A 20,543-nucleotide genomic window follows, 5' to 3' on the forward strand; every position below is an offset into this window, starting at 1 on the left:
CAAAATGTGAGATATTTTCCATAGACTACATGGTGGAGGGATGTAGATTTTTTATATCAGAGTCTTGGACATGTCAAAGCATTATTCATTGCACGAGTAGAACTGAATTGAAGAAGTCTCTTGGATGAGAGATTAAATGTTTTCAAAAGAGCTAAACCAGTCCAGTTGCACTGAAAAGAACTACCAAGAAGAACGATGACCTGGGCAAATGAGAATCTACACAGACTTCATTACATTAGTAGTTTTTCTATCGTGTAGGACCCTTATGCCAAAAAAAAATGCCTTGTTTACATTTTTCACATAAAAAATGCTAATGCAGTGAAATCAGTGTTGTTGCTACTTTTGACATATCCAAGACTCTAATCACCAGCAAAACCCCATCAACCCACTCATTATATAAAAAATATCTCATTTGTGGAAAAAAAAAAATACAAAAAAATAACAGTAGCATCATGGATTCAAACTGGTATTTAAAGGTTAAAATCCTGAAAATTATTTAGCATTTGGTGGTTTTAACAAGAGCTGAAGTGGTTTAAGAGGTTAATGCAGAAAAAAACCTGAAAAAATTATCGGTGTATGATGATTTTATAATATAGTTATAGTTTTTTGTGCGTGTATATTTTTGGCTCGACGGTCCCCAGAGGGTAGTAAATTAGAAGGATGTACAAGCGTTAAGAAGCTTCTCTCTTCAGGTGTAAAAAGAGCAGTCGGTTCTCACAAAGACAGGGGTACAGAAACACAGTCTCGTACTTATTGTCTGCATCGTGCAACATGTGACAGGCAGTGTGTTTTTTAAGCAGCAGGATGTGTGTCGCTGTCTAAGAAACTGATTCAGGATGACTAGTTGAGAATGTCACAGTCAGTTCAGCGAGGCAAAGACGTCACTGTGTGTGTTAGTGTGTGTGTGTGTGTGTGTGTGTCTGCATGTGTGTGCCTCATCTTATTACACACACACACACACACACACATGATCCAGTTGATTACATTGCTTTGGTAATAGCTAATCTGTGGTTGAAAGCTTAGCCTCGGTGTGTTTTTTTGGTAAACCGCCGTGTGAATATTCATCCTGATCAGCCGCTGTGACCCCTGGGGCCCCTCCCTTATCACTGCACACCCCACTTGCCGCCTGGCATCTGACACAACCATGGCACACACAAACACACGCTCAAAATATAAACCTACACCCACAAACACCTGATTTCATTCTCTTTTGATCTCAAGTTTTACTCCAGGTTATTAAATGTTTCCCTCTTCTCTCCTTCTCTTTCACCTTTTTGTCCTCTCCCCTTCCTCAACTGTAGTTTCTTTGAGAACATGACCCGTATCACGTCTTCAGACTACGTGCCCACAGAGACAGACGTTCTGCGAGTACGACTGAGGACGACTGGCGTGATTGAGACGCAGTTTAAAGTCAACCACCTCATATTCAGGTTGGTTCCCAACCACTGTCCTCCGGTGCGTCCAGTTATCGATTCATTTCAATCTACTTATAGGGACAGAAAATACATTTTTAACGCTAATACTTATGCAGAAGTGTCAAGGTTGTATATATTTCTTCTGATTTAGAGGATGATTAATGGCGGATTTTTAAACATCCACATCAGCAGTTCCCAACTGATAAATCTTAGTCTCCTCTACTCAAACACAATCCTTGACCAAATTACATTCTGGTTTTCCTCTTGCTCTGTCATCTATGTTCTCAAAGGGTTTATAGTTAGTGTTTCTACTTTCAAAGCTTTAAAATGATCTGAGTGTTTAGAATAGCAAGTTCTGAAGTAGTAGCTAGTTACCTCATTTTTGTCTACTCTCAGTTGCAGCATCTTAAATATAAGCATGATATCCATTTGTAATTTTGTTTGGTAATTTTTTACCTCTTAACAAATGCATGTAGACTTACTGTATATTATGATACGGTTTATTATTTTTGTCAAATCTCATCTCCACACAAGAATCAATGGGCTGGAGATGTTTCATTTGGATTTTTACTCAGATGTAGTTCTGCAGAATGAGGATGTTAAACCCCATGACGTGCTGCTGCTGTCACATCTACACTTCATGCACACAGACGTCTTCTAGACCGCCTGTCAAACCAACTTAACTTAACTTTTTCAGCTTTGACACTTTTATCTCTGTCTCCAGTTCAGTCTGATAGGCCCAAGATGCGAGATGGAGATGAGGTGGGCAATACGTCAATATGTCACCTATCATTTGGCTTTATGTTCATCTGCAGACCACACACACACATTCAGAGGCATCAGTGGCTCGGTCTTATCAGTGGAGCAGCAGAGGGCAGGTATCAGAGCTCAGGGGGCTGATGTCAAATGACCATATTTATCTCTGATCAATGAGGCAGTGTCACATAATACACATAGTTTATCATCCTTCAATGGCTGAACTCATTTCCTGAAACTGCTGATGGTTCTGACAGGCTGATAGATACTAATGAACTCGGTTTCTCTGCTGCTGTGGTGATGCAGCACTGAGCGTTGATACCAGCGTCGATGTTGAAGGACAAACACTAATAATATTAACCCTTTAAGCGTCAAAGTTGCAATATTGTGACAGGCAACATAACTGAATGAAACCGACCATTGCTCCAGATGGAGTTGCCCAATCTTGTCACCACCTCCCACCGACAGGTGGTGGACATGTGTCCCTTCAGTCCTAACACCATTCCAGGGCATGTTTCTATTCAAAGTGAAGAAGAAAATCCAATTTTAAAGGTGTGGTTCCGAGCTGGCAGAGTATGTAAAGTTTATTTAGTTTTAGTTTTGATAGATGAGGACAGATTTGGACAAAAGGACAGACTCTTTTACATAGTGTTCCGCAGTCATGATTCCACCTTTATCACGGCTCTGTTACTACCTCCCAAGGCATTATAGAGCTGCGATAAAAGTGGGACCAAATGATCCCACCATTGTGTTTACACAGATGTCATTCCAGAATGAAGGCGAAATATTCCCGCAATAGAAGTGCTGAGTAAAAAAGGGGCGTTAGATTCATACACCACTGGTAATCCTAGGATGACAGGAATAAATTCAATAAGACTCACATTTTCTCCTCATACATTTTTGTGGCTGATAATCACATTACTTTGCAGCTCTTTCTTAGTAATGTCTACCTGAGGAGCACCTCCTTCTTCTTCCCACAATAACAATCGCTCCAGACTGATGTTATAGCTCATATGGAAAGGAAATGGTAAGATGTCAGTTTTTCATTAAATCTCTGTTAGTTTGAAAACATTATTTGTCAGCAGGTGTCCTCAGTCTGTGCATTTGTGTCACATCTAAACGCTTCATGTAAATCTCTGGATGCCAGTGATTGCTATGCATGTGGTGTCTATGAGCTTATGAACGCTGATCTCACACATAAATGTACATTTGACTTGAGCTGAAGTATCTCATATCAGGAAGTTTTGCCAACAGAGAAACACTTTGATCATAACTGCATCTGTACAAATAAATGCAGCTCTTTCCTTGCAGTCATTCTGTTTGCGTCATTGTTGAGTTAGTGCCTTTTTTTCCCCCTTTAAGACATTGTGGCAATGTCATTTTCTCCAGGTGTCAGATCTAAGTCCCACGTGGGGCTGCAGGACTGGGACCCACCTCCCATGACTTTCACACAGCCTCTGCTTATCTGCCTGAATTCTTAAAGGAGATAAATAATTTAGTTTATGTAATTAACACAGGCATCACATGAATGTGTGTGTGTGTGTGAGAATATTTGGGACTTAAAGAGATCAAGCCATTGGGGTTGATGAGGAGCTTTGCATAACTTCATGTAATTATTTTGAACCTAGAAAGGATATTAAAGAGATTTGGAGAAGTAGGTGGTTTGTGTTTTCATCATCAGAAAAAGGAAGAGGGAGGAAAACAGTTTTCTACGACAGTACAGGCAAACCATATAATGTGTTGATGAACTAATAATGACTGTTTTTAATTATAAGCAAAGACACTGGATATTGACTTAACCCATAAGGACCCAGTGTGACTTTTGTGTCAGTTCCCAAATGAACTTTTCTCTATATTTAACCTTTCCTAAGTGGTTTATCACCATTTGTTATAATGTTACCCTCTGAATTTTGCATTTTTTTTCCCCAGTGAAAATCATCTATTTTTCTATGTTTAATTGACTGATCATGTAGCTGTTCATAAAGGCTCAGAGTAAAGTCAAAGGCTAAAAAAAAATTTAGAAAAAAATGACTTTTCCATTCAAATCTGTCATTAACTGATCATAAACCCAGTGTCTCCATCCACTGTCATTGGTCCAACTCCATGGGTTTTACTGGTGAATCAATGTTGTAGAAGATGATGGTGTTTCCACAGTAATTACGGAGCCTCTGAACATCCAAATGGGTCATATTTGATGACCATGAAAAGATGAATAACTGTATTTTACACCAGTTATTGAAATGGATTGATAGTATTAGTAGATCAACAGTTCAGATCAGTAGATGCTTTTAGTCAGTGGTGGATGTTTGGGTCTTTATGGGTTAAATCCTGTATTCATTTCCTGCTTTTGAAAGATACATATAAAGACATTTTCTTAACAGAGGTTTAGAAGCAGCAGAGGGAGATTTCAGTTCCAGCATGGTCTCATTTTGTAAATATTAAGCATTCACTTTCATATAACACAGTGTGAAACTTTCTCTTTCAGTTCAGTGATTGATGGGCTGATACTTGAGATTTCTCATCTGCGCCAGCATCTGCACCCAACACTCATGTGCTGGACTTGACATGAACAAGTCTGGATGTGGGTTTTATTGGACTGTGTCTCTTAACAGCAGGTGCACAATGTCTGCTTTAAAATGATCTTTTTTACTTGGATATTATTGCAGGGTGGAATTGCTGTGTGTTGAGTGGTTGCTACTTGTTGCATTGGGATCTTAGTTGCTTGTTCTCATCCTCTATTCCTGCTCTCGCTGTTTTCTGTTGCACTGAAGTCATAAGTTGCCATGAAATGTAATCAGAGAAAAGTACATAGACCAATGATAGAAACCATAACCTTACTCTAGAAATAGGAGGGAGACAGTCAATAGTTAAAATTGGTAAAACTAGAAAAAACTCTGTGGAAAATGTACAGTAGTTTATTGTAGTGAAAAAATACTCCAGCATATATGTTAAGATGGCATATTTTATATGGAAGTGTTCACTAATCTTACCCATATACTCTATAAAGTCAGGTAAAATGGAGGTTCTCAGCTTTTCAGTGGTTTATGTTTATGTTTATGCATTTGGCAGACGCTTTTTTCCAAAGCGACTTACAGGGGAAAACCAATCAAATCACTCAATCAATCAAATTTTATTTATATAGCGCCACATCACAACAAAAAAGTTATCTCATGACACTTTATATATAGAGTTGGTCAAAACCAGTCTCTAAGCCAATTTACAGAAACCCCTATTATTTACAGTGGTAAATAATAGGTCTTATTTAAACATTTACATTCTCCATAGTGGATGTATTTAGGTCTAAACATTATCCAGTATTTCTTTTCCTCATTAATTCATTCATTCTCAAACAAAACAAATGTTTAAAAAAAGTGCCTTTAAATGAACCAGATAAAAGTGAATATCCTACAAAAAGTAAATAATTTATTAGTAAAGATCAGCTGTCACAGAAACAGATACAGATCTGAGAATGAAGAGTCAGCCACAGTATATCTTTCTCTAAAATGCAAAAGGTCAGTTTGACTACTGTTTATGAATAGATTCTACAAATCAAGCATGTGTTCATATGCTACCTTTATGTATTTGAGTGAGTTTTGTTAACTTTGAATGGAGCCTGCCATCCTTAGCTGCCTCAATCTTTGTGCTAAGCTAACAAGCTAAGCCCTAATATGCAGCTCATGCTGGAGGCACATTATTGGTATAATCATTCTCTAAGACCTTGTACACATAGAGATGAAAACAATATATTTCTTTTTCATTTCAAAAAAGTTTTCCAAAAACAAATCTCAAGAAATGTAAGTAGTGCTGTTAGTGGTGGTGTAACGCCTCCACAAATATATGCCAAAAACAGAGAAGATGACAAAGACCATGTGCAAAGAACTTGCACAATGGAAACAAAATAAAAAGAAGAAGAGGGCAGCGAATATGGATGAATGAGCAAGGAAAGAGACATTAGTGTGGCGCAAGTTGGTTAAGGGAGCGGTGGGACTACGACACCATTGTATCAGAAAACGTGTATTGGTTGTAAACATAGAAATGCAAGGGTGATGTTTTAAGATTGTTCACTTTGGGAGCAGGTTTCGAAAATGTGCATATTCTGGTTCCCAAAATGCTGGGTCCATGTGGATGAAATTCCCATATGATAAACACAACCCTTTTGCAGATACTCATAAACTCATCTCCATGTGGACAACCCCTTGGTTTCTACAAGACAATTAACCCATAAAGACCCAAACATCCACTATCGAACAAAACCATCTACTGATTTAAACTGTTTAATACATATTGATTAACAAATCCTATCAATCCATGTAAATAATTGGTGTAATGTACAGTTATTCATCTTTTCATGGTCATCAGATGTGACCCATTTGGATGTTCAGAGGCTCTGTAGTTACCATGGAAACACTGTCATCTTCTACAACATTGATTCACCAGTAAAACCCATGGAGTTGGATCAATAACAGTGGATGGACACACTGGGTTTATAATCAGTTAATGATATATTTGACTAAAAAAGTAACTTTTTCTTCATTTTTCTCTGTTTCTGATATAATAACCCTCAACTTTAATCTGAGCTTTTATGAACATCTACATAATCAGTAAATTAAATATAGGAGGATACATGATTTTCACCGGAAAAAATGCATAATACAGAGGATAATATTATAATAAATGGTGAAAAATCACTTAAGAAAGGTTAGATATATAGAGAAAAATTCATTTGGGAATGGCCATAAAAGTTGTGCTGGGTCTTTATGGGTTAAACAAACATTTCCCAAAAACTATAAATTAAAGACACATTTGATTCTACCATAAGAAAACTAAACTGACTATTCATCTGTGTTTCTCTTCCTTTCTCTTTCACTTTTCTTTTTCACTCTCATGTCATGTTTTGTGAGCATGTCTTCAGTGTGTGGGCTGGTAAAATAGACGAGCTGTACAGTCTTATAGGATGCTTAGATCTGACTGATCACCTCCTGTGAATGTCTGTCGGAAAAACAGATCCTCAGTTATAGAATAATAAAGGCTTTCCTTTTCACCTCATCTTGACATGAAAATATCTGAAGATCTTAAGGGTCTAAGTCTATACGAAAATAATATGAATTCCAGTCCTTTATAAATTTATAATAATCTTGTCACCTGAATCTTCTAAAACAGGTGTCAAACATATGGCCAAAAATGGGTCAAATCCAGCCCATGAGGTGACTTTGTGAGGTACAAAAATTAGACAGAAGACGCCAACAGTCAAGGGTGTCACTGAGTCTTGACACGTTGTTTTGATCATAAAATTGCATACTATATTTTTCATGCTATAGTTCCAGATGCCTGTTACTAAATGTTTTGTGCCGTTGTAGAGCCACTATGATCTGTAAGTTGTAATGTACATGTGTAAATGATGAGCTGAAGTTTAATATTGTTAAAATTCGCTTATTTTTCAGGTGGATCATAGTTATTCAGGCTATTCACATTTTCATAATAACATTTTCATAATGCAATTTGACTTTTTTGCTCTAAAACAAAGAGTCAAATTTGGTGTTGTCATTATTTATTTGTATTTTTGTTATTATTTTACTGGTCCAGCCCACTTGAGATCAAAATGAACTGTATGTAGCCCCTGAACTAAAATGAGTTTGACACCTCCGTTTTAAAAATATGGACTTTCTAGGTTTAATTATCTCATCATTTGTGTTATGAACCAGTCTAGAGCTTTTCTGTTTCAATACACATGAATGCTCGTGTGTAATCGTCTGCCGTGTCATAACTTTACACCCCGACATAACCTGTTTTGCATGCAGGCATCCTCCTTGACCTCTGAACTCACTGTGTAATAAGGATTTGGATTCTCTCCTGCATCGTTAACATAAATTGTTCTGATAATTATAATTAGTGCTCTGCAGATGAGGGTGAATATTATGGGGCAAGAAGGCGTGGACGGAGGAGAGCAGGGAACAGAAGGTGACGTACTGAGAGGCTGTCTCTAAGGATGATGTTTTTACACTGAAAAGGTCGGGGGTTTGTATGCTCCTTGTATCCTGTTAGTTAGGAAAATGACCAAAACACAGTAGACTGTACGCACAGGTATATGTCCTCTTAAACTGAATTTACCCTGGCAATAAACTTTAAACTGAACTGTGAGGTGATCAATCCTGGTAATGCATTCATCCATCCAGCAGCAGGATTACACAAAAACTACTACCCTAGTTTTCACAAAGGGTAGGGCATGTGACAGTGACAACATCTAAAAACAGGGGTGTCAAACTCATTTTAGTTCAGGGGCCACATTCAGCCCAATGTGATGTGAAGTGGGCTGGACCATTAAAATAACAACATATACAGGGTGGGGAAGCAAAATTTACAATATTTTGAGGCAGGGATTGAAAGACAGTGTATGACCAATTAGTTTATTGAAAGTCATGAGAATTTATTTGCCACAAGAAAATTGACATAATAGAAAATGTTTTTATTCTATGTGTCCTCCTTCTTTCTCAATAACTGCCTTCACACGCTTCCTGAAACTTGCGCAAGTGTTCCTCAAATATTCGGGTGACAACTTCTCCCATTCTTCTTTAATAGTATCTTCCAGACTTTCTCGTAATAGTTTTGCTCATAGTCATTCTCTTCTTTACATTATAAACAGTCTTTATGGACACTCCAACTATTTTTGAAATCTCCTTTGGTGTGATGAGTGCATTCAGCAAATCACACACTCTTTGACGTTTGCTTTCCTGATTACTCATATGGGCAAAAGTTTCTGAAAAGGTATGGATAATAGTGTTAGGTATGATTATGACATCAATATATGTTTGGTTTCAAAACAATTGACGTAGTCCCTGCTGAGAAATAACAACTAAATGTTCATTGTAAATTTTGCTTCCCCACCCTGTATATGAAATCAACTTCAAACTTTTCTATCTCTATGGGTCAGAGAAAAAAAGTTACATTATATATGAAGTGTTTACATGTACAAACTATAACATGAATAATCATGAACAACCTGAAATTTCTCAGGAAAAATAAGTGCAATTTTAATAACATAATGTTTTATCTTATCATTTACATGTGCATTACAAGCAGATCTGCAAATACACAAAACATTTAGTAACAGGCATAATATTGTTAAAATTACACTTACTTCCCTTAAGACATTTCAGGCTGTTCATATTTGTTCAGGTTATTCACATTTTTTTGCAAAAAGATAGTTTGTAAATGTCAACATTTTTATGTAATTTTACTTTTTTTACACTAAAACAAAGAGTTGTCATCATTTATACGTTTTTATGATGGTATTTTACTGGTCCGACCCACTAGAGATTGAATTGGTCTGTATGTGGCCGCTGAATTTAAATAATTTTAACACCCTTAATTGTTATTTTTAGTGTAATTTTTACATTTCACAAATTCATCCCACAGGCCTGACTAAGTATTTTTGCCTTTTGTAGCCTACATGGTCCTGTTGTGGTGGATGAGTTGCAGCTCCAAGTGGAGAGTTTCAGGTATCTCTGGGTTTTGTTCATAAGTGATGCAGCGATGAAAGGCTGTGGACCCTGATCGGCAGCAGGAGATGAATTGCTGAATAAATTAACCACCAGCTGAAGAATTAAGACTAAGTATCTTATCACCATCAACAGGTAAAATACTCAGTGGCCACAGTGGGCAGAAATGAGGAAAACTTTGCTCATAATTTGTGATTTACTAATCGTATGGAAGGAGCAGATGAGTGGGCCACTGTAGTTTCAGTTTCTGTTTTGAATGAATATTTGCATCGATGGAGGTCATTGTTTTGCAAGTGTGTATCACCATTAAGTGTGAAATTATTGATTTACAGAGAACCGTAGCCTTTAGGGTCTAAGCTGGGTTTGAGTATCTTCTGTGTAATGACTGAAAAATCAAATGAAGACACTGCTTCTGTCAGCACAAACAACAAAGACTGTTTTTTCTCTCTTCTTGAAGCCAGTAATTTCCTGTTAATGATAAAATCTTGAAAACATACTGTGAAAGATGAAAAAGAGAGCTAATAGAAACACCTCTTATGAGACTTCTCAAAATTAAAATGTACACTACTAGACACTTATGCACAAGTGATAACCTTAAGTCTTTAAGGTACATAAAACTGTACAAAGAAAGCATTTTTCATCTAATTTAAGCATTTTTCCCACTTTTTCTATCCTTTCAGAAATCAGATATCTTGACTAAATGAAAACACTGACTAAAGGAGCTTGGAAACAGCACAGGGATTGTGGTCATAATGTATGTGTCTGTATCTGTGTCTGCTGTCTTTCCTTTGAGAGTGTGTGTTATTATTGGTGACACTGTGGGCATGTGTTTCTAGCAGCTTTGTGTAATGAAGCACCAGCTCCACTGACATGTCCTGTGTCAGGCCTCAATTTCCATGGAAAATTCCCGTTGGAAATCTTATCTCAGCTTTACGTTGAAGTGGCTGGCCTGTTTGTTTCCCTCTTTGTGTGTCTGTGTTTCCACATGTTCATTTCCTCTCTCAATAGAGGGCTGCATTAAGCTGATAGATGCTCAAATGGAAGGTGGGAGTTGACACATCTGGCTTTGAAAACAGATGAAGTGGGATAAACTGATCCCTGTCTCTGTGTATGTGCTTCTGTCCTCTCTCTCGTCGTTTGGAGAACAGTGACCTTTACGCTCTTTGTGCTGCTGTGTTGTGATATTCTCAGAGAAACTGTTGTGGATGTTGGAAATTGAAATAGCAGGGACCCAGGCTGCACATGCGTGACACATTCCTTTGTGTGTGTGTGTGTGTGTGTGTGTGTGTGTGTGTGTGTGTGTGTGTGTGTGTGCGCGTGTGTGTGTATGTATGTGTAAATTGCATATTTGAGGAATACCTGACCTTATCCCAAACCAATACGATCTGCCATTGATTAGAGTTGCCCTCCGGTTCCACAGTAGGCTATACCATCAGTATGTAAGGTCATGAACACACACACAGCACACCTGTACTCTGTTCTACCTGAAATTGAATCCTGCTAAAGGACATGTCAGTCACAATGAGATCTCATTTCATATAAAAACACTCAAAAAAGCACAGTGCAGCTTTCTATGTCAGGATGATAAATAAACAAGACCAGAAACATGTTTAAGGGTTAAGGTTGGAGTTAAGTTTGCATTTCTGCCATCATTTAACTCATGTAGTTGAGTTTTTCCTTCCTAATGGTTCATTCCATCGTTCCCACATTTCTAAGATTTTGTCAGATGTTGTTAGTTCCACACTGATGAACTACTTTGATATAGATGTTCATTTCAGCAGTTATCTAGTTTCTAATACAGCGAAAGACATTTTCAGACATAATGTTTATAATGTGTTTACATTGTCACCATTTTTGGTGGGAAGGGCAGGGCTGATATATATGTTGGCTTTTTCTTCAGTCTACCTCTAAACATATTTCACCCAAACAAATATGCCAAAAGATACAAGAAACAGAATGAATGCTATACTTTATATATAAGCTTTTGACCCAGATGAATATTGTCTGATGTAAGTTCTTTATCACCAACATTTTAATTTGTAACTGTTGTTAAAATACCTGGCCCACTTTATGTATGGTCCCAGCTGATTCATGATCAGTGAGGTGCTGGTCTGACCCTCATTTATGTTCTCTAGTCATACAACTTAGTTTTAGTTGATCAAAATATAATATTGTGTGATTATTTTAAGTATCTTTGTGATGATAAGCAATCTTGATATGAATGAAAAAAAGAAAGAGAAGGTAAGACAGACCCTGGGTATGAAGTGGATGAATCTGAGTTTAATCTAACTTTCTTGCAGCCTAGCTATTTATCTTTTCCCCCATTATATATTTAATTGGTTTTTAATTATTTAAAGTAAGAAATTAACTAAGCAGATCACAACACAACACTCCCAAAACACTTTAGTCTCCCCTCCCAGTGAAACAGCATTCACCAAGTCATGTCCTTAACTTCCAAATGACTAATGGAGAGCAAAAACAGAGACCATCTTTTATGAAAATCTTCAAATGTGCCAGATAAATAACAAGACTTCTCTTCAGTTCACTGACATTGGGTGTTGTTCCATTTTAAAGCAACATGTTTGTCTTGCACCTACGAAATGATTGAAGGTTTTTTTTCCTTGCATTTATCATTTAATGTTCAGGAAAACATGTAAAATACACACATAGCATTAGCACATACCATATAGCATTAGTTCAGTACATGATTGACAGCAGCTGAACTCAAATCCCTCCCATATCAGCTGATTCTATTCTGCACATCTTACTGGCTGGCTAATTTCATGCAGGTGCTAAATTTTCTCTGCTGCTCCAGCTTGTTGGCTTTGCTGTTCTTCTTCACAACCCACCTCCACCCCAGTTCCACTTTTTAGCTTACCGGCCCACAGGCTGTAAACTACTGTCGTCATGCGGCCTCCGGCGGCGTCCGTCGTCCTTTACAAAAATTTCAATCGTCTTCCTCTCCAAAACTACAATTCCAATTGACTTCAAACTTGGTATACAGCTTCTTGATGATGTCAACAAAAGTTAGTGAAATTATTTGGATCCGGATCTGATTCTGGATTTGGTGCCACTTTGAAAAATTTCCTCATTATAAGAGATGGGAAGTGGATCAATGCAATAACTCAGTAAATATAAATGATATCCAGTGTAAATTTCTACAGTCCAGCCCTGATGGGGAGATGACCAAAACATAATGGCCACATGCTGATCAGGATCTTCTTCTGGATCCGGGAACTTACGGAAAATTTAACATGGGCTCTTATGGGGAAAACATTTCAATCATCTTCTTCTCCAAAACTCCAGTTCTGGTTGATTTCAAACTTGGTATACAGCTTCTTTATGATGATGTCAACACAAGGTATTCAAATTATTTCGATCCGGATCTGATTCTGGATTTGGTGCAACTTTGAAAAATGTTCCCATTATAAGAGATAGGAAGTGGATTGAATCTGTACAATGATACCAAGTTGGAATTTGATTTTTTTACAGATCTGATTGGAATATGACCAAAACATGGACTATTTCTGTAATATAATAAATACACATAACTGGGTGATAATAAATGCCATCTGGATACATTTCCCAAAGCTTTTAATTTGGCCGGTAAGCTACAGGGCCATTGGTCCTATTTTTCATTTTGTATTGGACTTAATCTCATTTGTTGTCGTTGATGCCTGCTCTGCTCTTGTTGCTGCTCTTCCGTACCCTGGCATCCATGTGTTCATGGAAGAGCAGGAAGGTGTGCACTTTCCACATCTGCAGATGTAAGGACAACAAACTCCTGGAACAGAACCACACCACCAAATATAATGTATAAAGTACTTTATTTTAATGAAAATGGTCCTTACTGAAATGGGATTTTACAGAAATAATGACGTCGTCAGTTTGTAAAATAGTAGAAGAATCTTCCAACACTCCTATTTGCTAATTTTTCTATGTCATTTAATGCAATTGTTACAAAGTCTCTGCTTAAAATGTGTAATTTTACAGGTAATGCTGTTTCCGTGCAACTATGTGTAACGTAAAAAGCTGAACCTGGTGAAAATGGTTTGTGTTTTGGCCAACAGACATACCCCCTCCCACAACTTTAACAAAACCTTAGAAAATTCCTCAAGAAGAGTGACACAGACAGAATTAGATCCTTTACATTTACACTGTATATTTGTGCACTATTTTTTTTATCTATCTGGTTTTATTATCCCGCCCCCTGTAGGGGAGGCAAGGGGTATTGTTTTTGGCTTGGTTTATTTGGCTGTTTGTTTTAGCACTCCAGCAGCAAAACTATTGGTTGAATTCATACCAAATTGGGGTTTTAGATTGCCAGTGACCCAGAATAGATGTGATTACATTTTGGGAACAGTAGGTCAAAGTTAAAAGTTTTTTTGGAATTTTTAAAACCTTCCCATTTACTTATAATGGGCAAAATATGTGCAAGGGGTGGGGTTTGTTGTGCCTGGTATCACTTGTTTATTTATGTATTTGTACTGTGGGTTATATACTGGCATTCAGTGGACAACAAGTCAAGAATTTCACTGTACAAGGAACATGTTTCCTCACTATGCATATGACAATAAGCACAATAGTAGATTATCATAACCCACTGATAGTTGACTTCTATGTAGATGGTTTATAGTGTGACTCTCAGTTCAGAAATGGATGTTATCTAAATTCATCTAAATGTGTATTTGTAAAACTCCAGCAGGGATGTTATTTCCTCTTTTTTCTCTGTCTTTCCTCTTTTCAGCTCAGATCCTCATCCTTTTCTGTTTTTTCTCTCATTTTGCAGGATGTACGACGTCGGAGGCCAGAGAACTGAACGGAGGAAGTGGATCGGTTGTTTCGAGGATGTCAGGGCGGTGTTGTTTGTGGTGTCTCTCAGTGGTTACGACATGACCCTGGTGGAAGACCCTTCAATGGTACAAACTGCACCCAGTCACTGCCTCAAAGCTCCTCTGCAGACGGAGGGAGCGCTCACTAAGTCTCTCCCAGACACGTCACGACACACTGTGTGCTCCTCGGCTCTCTGTCTTCATTGGTTTTTGTCGTTTCTCCTCAGAACCGTTTGCAGGAGAGCATGAAGCTCTTCTCCTCCATCTGCAACAACATTTTCTTCCGCAGCACATCCATGGTGAGATGTCCATCACTTCAATAGCAAAGATCCACATAGTAAAACTAATCACACATTTCATTTACGAGACAGCGATATTAAGATCTTCTCATTATCTTAGGTCCAATTAAATTATCTATATAGAGTATAATTGCTGATTGTCATTTATGAATAATAGTCAAGTTTATTTGGAGCAATTTTATGATTAATCAATTCATTTGCAACTGTTAAAATAATGGCCAACTATTTTCATAAACAGTTAATACATTTTTGATTCTAGCTTATTAACTATAAATATTTTCAGATTTCTCTTCTATGACACAATATATTTGGGTTGTGTTACCAAACAAGACTGTGAGACATTTTTCTGCAATTCCTAGCATAGACGTAACAATTAAAAATAAAAACAAGTGGTGCCAGGCCCAACAAACCCCGCCCCTCGCCCGTATTGTAGCTTATTTTGGCATCGATCCAGCTGATGTCATCATGTCTATGCATGTGCTGACGTCAGCATATCAATTGCCTCTATATATGTGCCAAGTATGAAGTAAATTGAAACAAAATTGATGTTTTTATAGACATTTGAAATGTCGCACATTATAAGTAAATGGAAGGAAAAAAAAAGATTAAAAAAATTCATGACAAATTTGAACTTTGACCTACTTTCCCCAAAATGTAATGACATCTATTCTGGGTCACTGGCAATCTATAAACCCAATTTGCTATGAATTCAACCAATTGTTTTGCTGCTACAGACATTTGAATTTTCACCTTATATAAGTAAATGAGGGTAAAAAAGATTTTAAAAATTCATAAAAAATTTGAACTTTGACCTATTTTTCCCAAAATGTAATCAGATCTATTCTGGGTCACTGGTAATCCATAAACCCAATTTGAATTCAACCAATAATTTTGCTGCTAGAGTGTTAACAAACAAACAAACAAACAAACAAACAAACTGAACCAAAAACAATACCCCTTGCCTCCCCTTAGGGGTGCGGAATAATTAAATAAAAACTAAAATGATCGATTGATAAATCATCAATGACAACAACAGTTACTTCCAGCTTTAACTACAACTGATTTTGACATTTTTGTATGTGTTTATTAAGGAGTTGACTTTACATTATAGTATTAATTATTAGGCTGTTATTTGATGATAGTCAGTGTTTTCAGTATGTTCGAGTTACACCTACTTGTACACATGAAACCAACATGGTGACTATCACATTAAAAACCAATGGGTGACATCACAGATGTTTCTGTTCACAAACCAGGAATGTTAGATACTTTGGCTTTAAGTATTAAAGTAACAAGTGAGTGGCAGAGAAGTCTTTTTGTAGTGTGATGGTTTGGCACTCCACTTTAAGTCTATGACACGATGAAACAAAAATAACAGTGTTTGATAAATGCAGTTTCTGCAAACACACAAAGATCTTCCCTTTGTCTCTGCGTTCTCTGTCAGTCATAATTAAACGGCAAGTTGTAATTAGTGTCAGCTTTGGAGAGGTGACATTTTCCCCTCTATGTTTCTCCATTCCTGTTTCCGGTAAATGATCACATTAAAACAACCGCGTAACGACTCTGTTCAACTTATCCCACTTAACTCGCATTTAAAGGCCACTTTAAACACAAATCACTGTGTGTCGATAGAGACGTCGACGGCTGTTAACTCTGCAGGACTTTCTGATGGCGTCTGATGTTTTGGATGTTCTTGATTCGACCTTAAAGTTAAAAACTTGCCTTTTTAAATACACCAGTGTGTTGAATTGTACATTTCATGGGGATTCAAGCCTGAAAAATCACACATATAAAAGTACATTAACCATTCCCCTAAAAATTGTTTTTATGTGTAATATTGCACCAAATACTTTTCAACCATAACAGCATTTTATTTAAGGATTCATTAAAGCCAAATGGGCAATTAAATGTCTGTGTGTGACGTGTTTATGTGCACATTTGTGTGTGGGCCTGCATGTTAACATGGCTAACAGGCTCATTAAACAAAAGTGTTTAATGATACCTTTTTACGTGGGAGGGAATTTCTAACCTCCACCTCAATTAACTCTTCACTGTGGCTGATCAGTGATAATTACACACCTAGGTGAAGCTCTGGATCCTCTTCATTGAAAATCTGCTCCAGCTCATCCCTCCCTCCTTATTATCAGGGCTTCATTTAATGTGTTTGTTGTTGTGATCAAACAGACCAGAAGAGAGAAGTTGGTCCTAGTTTTAATTGGTCAACTACAAAGACAAAAGTATGTGTGAAATGCATCAGATTTAGTTTTTAGAGGCATCAACAAAAAAAGCCGAAAGGGAGATATAGTAAAGTAGAAGCTGAGATGACTGAGTGCCTGGAGACTGTGTATGATTGATTACACACTGGAGCACGACGATTGATCTGCCATCATTGCCTCACGCTGGTATCACCAATATTGATTCTGCACTTTTACTTAAATATCCCTAAACAAATGTGGTAATAATTTAAAAACTGATTTATTACTTTCATTGTTTTGTTAGTTATTGTGCTGTGGAGGTTGAGTCACCAGATTAAATTGTCTTCTTTCTCTCATGATCTTTTGGATTGATTTTTCTTTTCCACATGAGAGGAAGTCTTTTATTTCTGACAAACTCATTTCTGTGCTCATAGCTGTTTGTTTCCCTTTTTTTCATTGCAGATTTTATTCATGAACAAGATAGACCTCTTTCAGGACAAGATCTTACACTCTGGAAGGCACCTGCGTTTGTACCTGCCACAGTTTAAAGGTGAGACCATAAAGACCACTGATTGAATGCAACAAAGTCCTTTTACAAAACATTAACAAAATATTTTTATACCTTTAACAATCTGGAAAATTATGATAAATGAATAAAAGCTGAAGTAATAAAAATGTTATTTTGAAATTTTATCAAAAAACAAAGTTAGTGAATAAGCACTTAACAAAGCTAACAGACCGACAGATTGAATGCATTTCACCATTGTGGATGTAGATTTGTACCATAAACTGTTTACAATTTATACAGGGATTTCCTTTCTCTGGTTTTCTACCACACTTTGCTGGTTGCATCAAGAATATTATGTATGAGTATAACATGACAGCACCTACAACCCCCTGAAATGAAAGAAAAACACTGATGTAGCACACATTAACAAACTAATGGCTGTTAAAAGTACAACTTATTTTTCTTTTTTTCCAAGTCAGTTTTTAATGTAGAATGTATTTTACATAAACAATAGAGCTTCAAGGTTCTTTACAAAGACAATGAAGCACAATATAATAAATAAATGTTTTGGTTAAATAAAAGGAAGATTTAGCAGTTTTGAAGAAGTCACATAACTCAATTTAACTAAAAGTATCCATGAACAGTTTGGTTTTAGTCTTGATTCTTGAACATTTTGAGGATTAGGTTAGGATTAGGATTGTACTGAGATCAGTCATCCACTCAGGAAACCAAATTTACACAAATGAAAACATCCATGTTGGTTGTCAATTACCTTTTGTTCAGTTCAGTTTTATTCATACAGCGCCAACCGTAAAAAACAATTAACTCAAGATTCTTCACAAATTCAGGACAAGGCTAAAATTCTATATAAAGAAGTAGCCCAAAAACCAAAACTGAATTCACTGTTTTATTACAATTTAATCAAAAAAAAAACTGCAAAATTCCAAATGTTGTAATGATTACTCTCTTACAGAATCTGTGAGCTATAACCTAATTAAGTGAAACTATTACATTTTATGTCTTCCTTTTTCCCTTTTCTCTCATTAATCTTGTGATGAAGGTTCATATTTCTGTGTTGTCCATCAGAATAAAACTGGACATGAAGTGGTTCCACCAAAACTTATATTTTTACACTCATGGCCAAAATATCAAAACATTTGCAACTGCAGCAATTTTCTGGGAGAAGTGTTGCGTTTTCTGACAGAATAGCAAGGATGCCTTTGTTTTTGGCCATGACTGTATGATAGACTGACACATCTGTCAAACGAGCCAAACCATTCTTTTATAACTTCATTTTGTTGCTAATATATACTGTTATTTATATAGGATTTTTCATGCAGGACTTGGAGTATGTTTACATCACTGTGTTGGTATTTTTTTTTTTTATTTAAGGTCTTCAAGACTTCTTTATCCAGTATTTTATACAAAAATATCTAACTCAAACTGCAGACGCATTCATTATGTTATATGGTATTTTTGCCCCCCCCCGCCCCCCTTTCCCTTCAACGGGCTCAATAGAAGCCCCCTCTGCTCTCATGCAAATGTCAATATAAATGTTAAAACTCCGGAGATTGAGGTCGGCCAGCAGAAGAAGCCTCCATTTCACACTGACCTCAGATATGATGAATGAACTAATACAGACCTACACACATTTTTTCATTCCTGTGTGTGTGTGTGTGTGTGTGTGTGTGTGTGTGTGTGTGTGTGGGTGTGTGTGTGTGTGTGTGTGTGTGTGTGTGTGTGTGTGTGTGTGTGTGTGTTGACGTCTCATCTCCTTCATTTTTCTTCCAGGTGCAGACTGTGATGTCGACTCGGCCGCTCGCTTCATCGCCGCCACTTTCGTGTCACTCAACGACACGCCCAGCAAACTCATCTACCACCACTTCACCACGGCGACAGACACCTCCAACATCCAGGTGGTCTTCCAGGTTGTGATGGACACGATAATTAAAGAGAACCTGGAGGCTGTGTCGCTGCTGTGACAGCCAGTGGAGGTCTGGGCACATGGAATCAAATACTTTTTTGGATGACTAAAACTCAAACATGAAGATGAAAACCATTTCCAGCATCTCTAAATCTACTGTTTTATCTCATGAAGTGTGAATGGGGAGCTCGAATGCTCTTCACTACTGTTGCATTTCATCCCCTGCGAAGCTGCTTGTCCCTGACTCTTGAAAACTATAACAAAACACATCGAAGGAAAAGAACCACTTGGCTTTGTGTTTACAATAAAGGGCATTTTTGTACTGTACTATAAAACCCAATTAGACTTTAAACATTGACTTTGCTCATTTCAACACTCGATTTATGCTGTTTATTTGCCCACCTCCGCCTGTGCAAGTATGTGGGCAGGACACAGAGGAAGTGAGGATTTACTGTTTGTTCGTTAGTTCCTCTAAGCGGTGTTCACTCATGCATACCATCATGTGTTTTCCCCTCATCCATCACTTTGTCTCTGCTGAGCCCAAGCACATTATGTGCGTCACCCCCTTCTAATGAAGCCTTGATCACCTTAAAAGCACCTCAGTTTGTTTACTCACCAGGAGCTGAAATCACCCACGATCCGTTCATTTCAGTCAGCGCCTTCACTCTTCCCCTGACTCTCACATGTAAACGATGATCCTGGAAAACTGTAATATCCCATTATAAAATGGGAAGAATGTTTGTATGGATGCTGCCAAATCATATCCCCGAAGGTTCCAGCTTTACTGGTTAATTCCCCTCCATTTATCTCCAATGATTTTTGCTTCAACATTTAAAACACAATGCACTCATAAAGCCTCATTTCTCCATCTTCTACATGTCTTTGCATGGCATTAACTTAGCTGGAGTCTGAAGGCTCCCCTGAGCAGCTGACTTATCACAGCACAGTGTTGGTTCTTCAGTAATAAACATGATACAGTGATGGTTGATACAGTCTGATATGGGTGTTCAAGGTGAAAGAAAAGAGAAAAACACCCCCAAGTGCCTTCTGATCTAATGTTTATATAGCCAGTGCTTCCTTGTCTGTATTTCTTTTTTTTTTCAGTCATACTCTTCCCA

The 20,543-nt window shown here is 37.3% G+C and overlaps 1 protein-coding gene across 1 annotated transcript in view; it reads left to right on the forward strand.

The window, feature by feature from the left end:
* Positions 1–20,411, forward strand: part of gnav1 (guanine nucleotide binding protein (G protein) alpha v1) — a 40,364-nt gene extending 19,953 nt beyond the window's left edge. Inside the window, exons 5-9 of the mRNA XM_030134975.1 lie at positions 1,302–1,430; positions 14,457–14,586; positions 14,727–14,798; positions 17,456–17,543; positions 19,293–20,411. Of these exons, the coding sequence (XP_029990835.1) occupies positions 1,302–1,430; positions 14,457–14,586; positions 14,727–14,798; positions 17,456–17,543; positions 19,293–19,483 (610 nt within the window). The 3' untranslated portion in view covers positions 19,484–20,411. The remainder of the gene's footprint in view (positions 1–1,301; positions 1,431–14,456; positions 14,587–14,726; positions 14,799–17,455; positions 17,544–19,292) is intronic.
* The last annotated feature ends 132 nt before the right edge of the window (positions 20,412–20,543 follow it).

Source organism: Sphaeramia orbicularis, chromosome 1, assembly GCF_902148855.1.
Source record: "Sphaeramia orbicularis chromosome 1, fSphaOr1.1, whole genome shotgun sequence".
NCBI lineage: Eukaryota > Metazoa > Chordata > Actinopteri > Kurtiformes > Apogonidae > Sphaeramia > Sphaeramia orbicularis.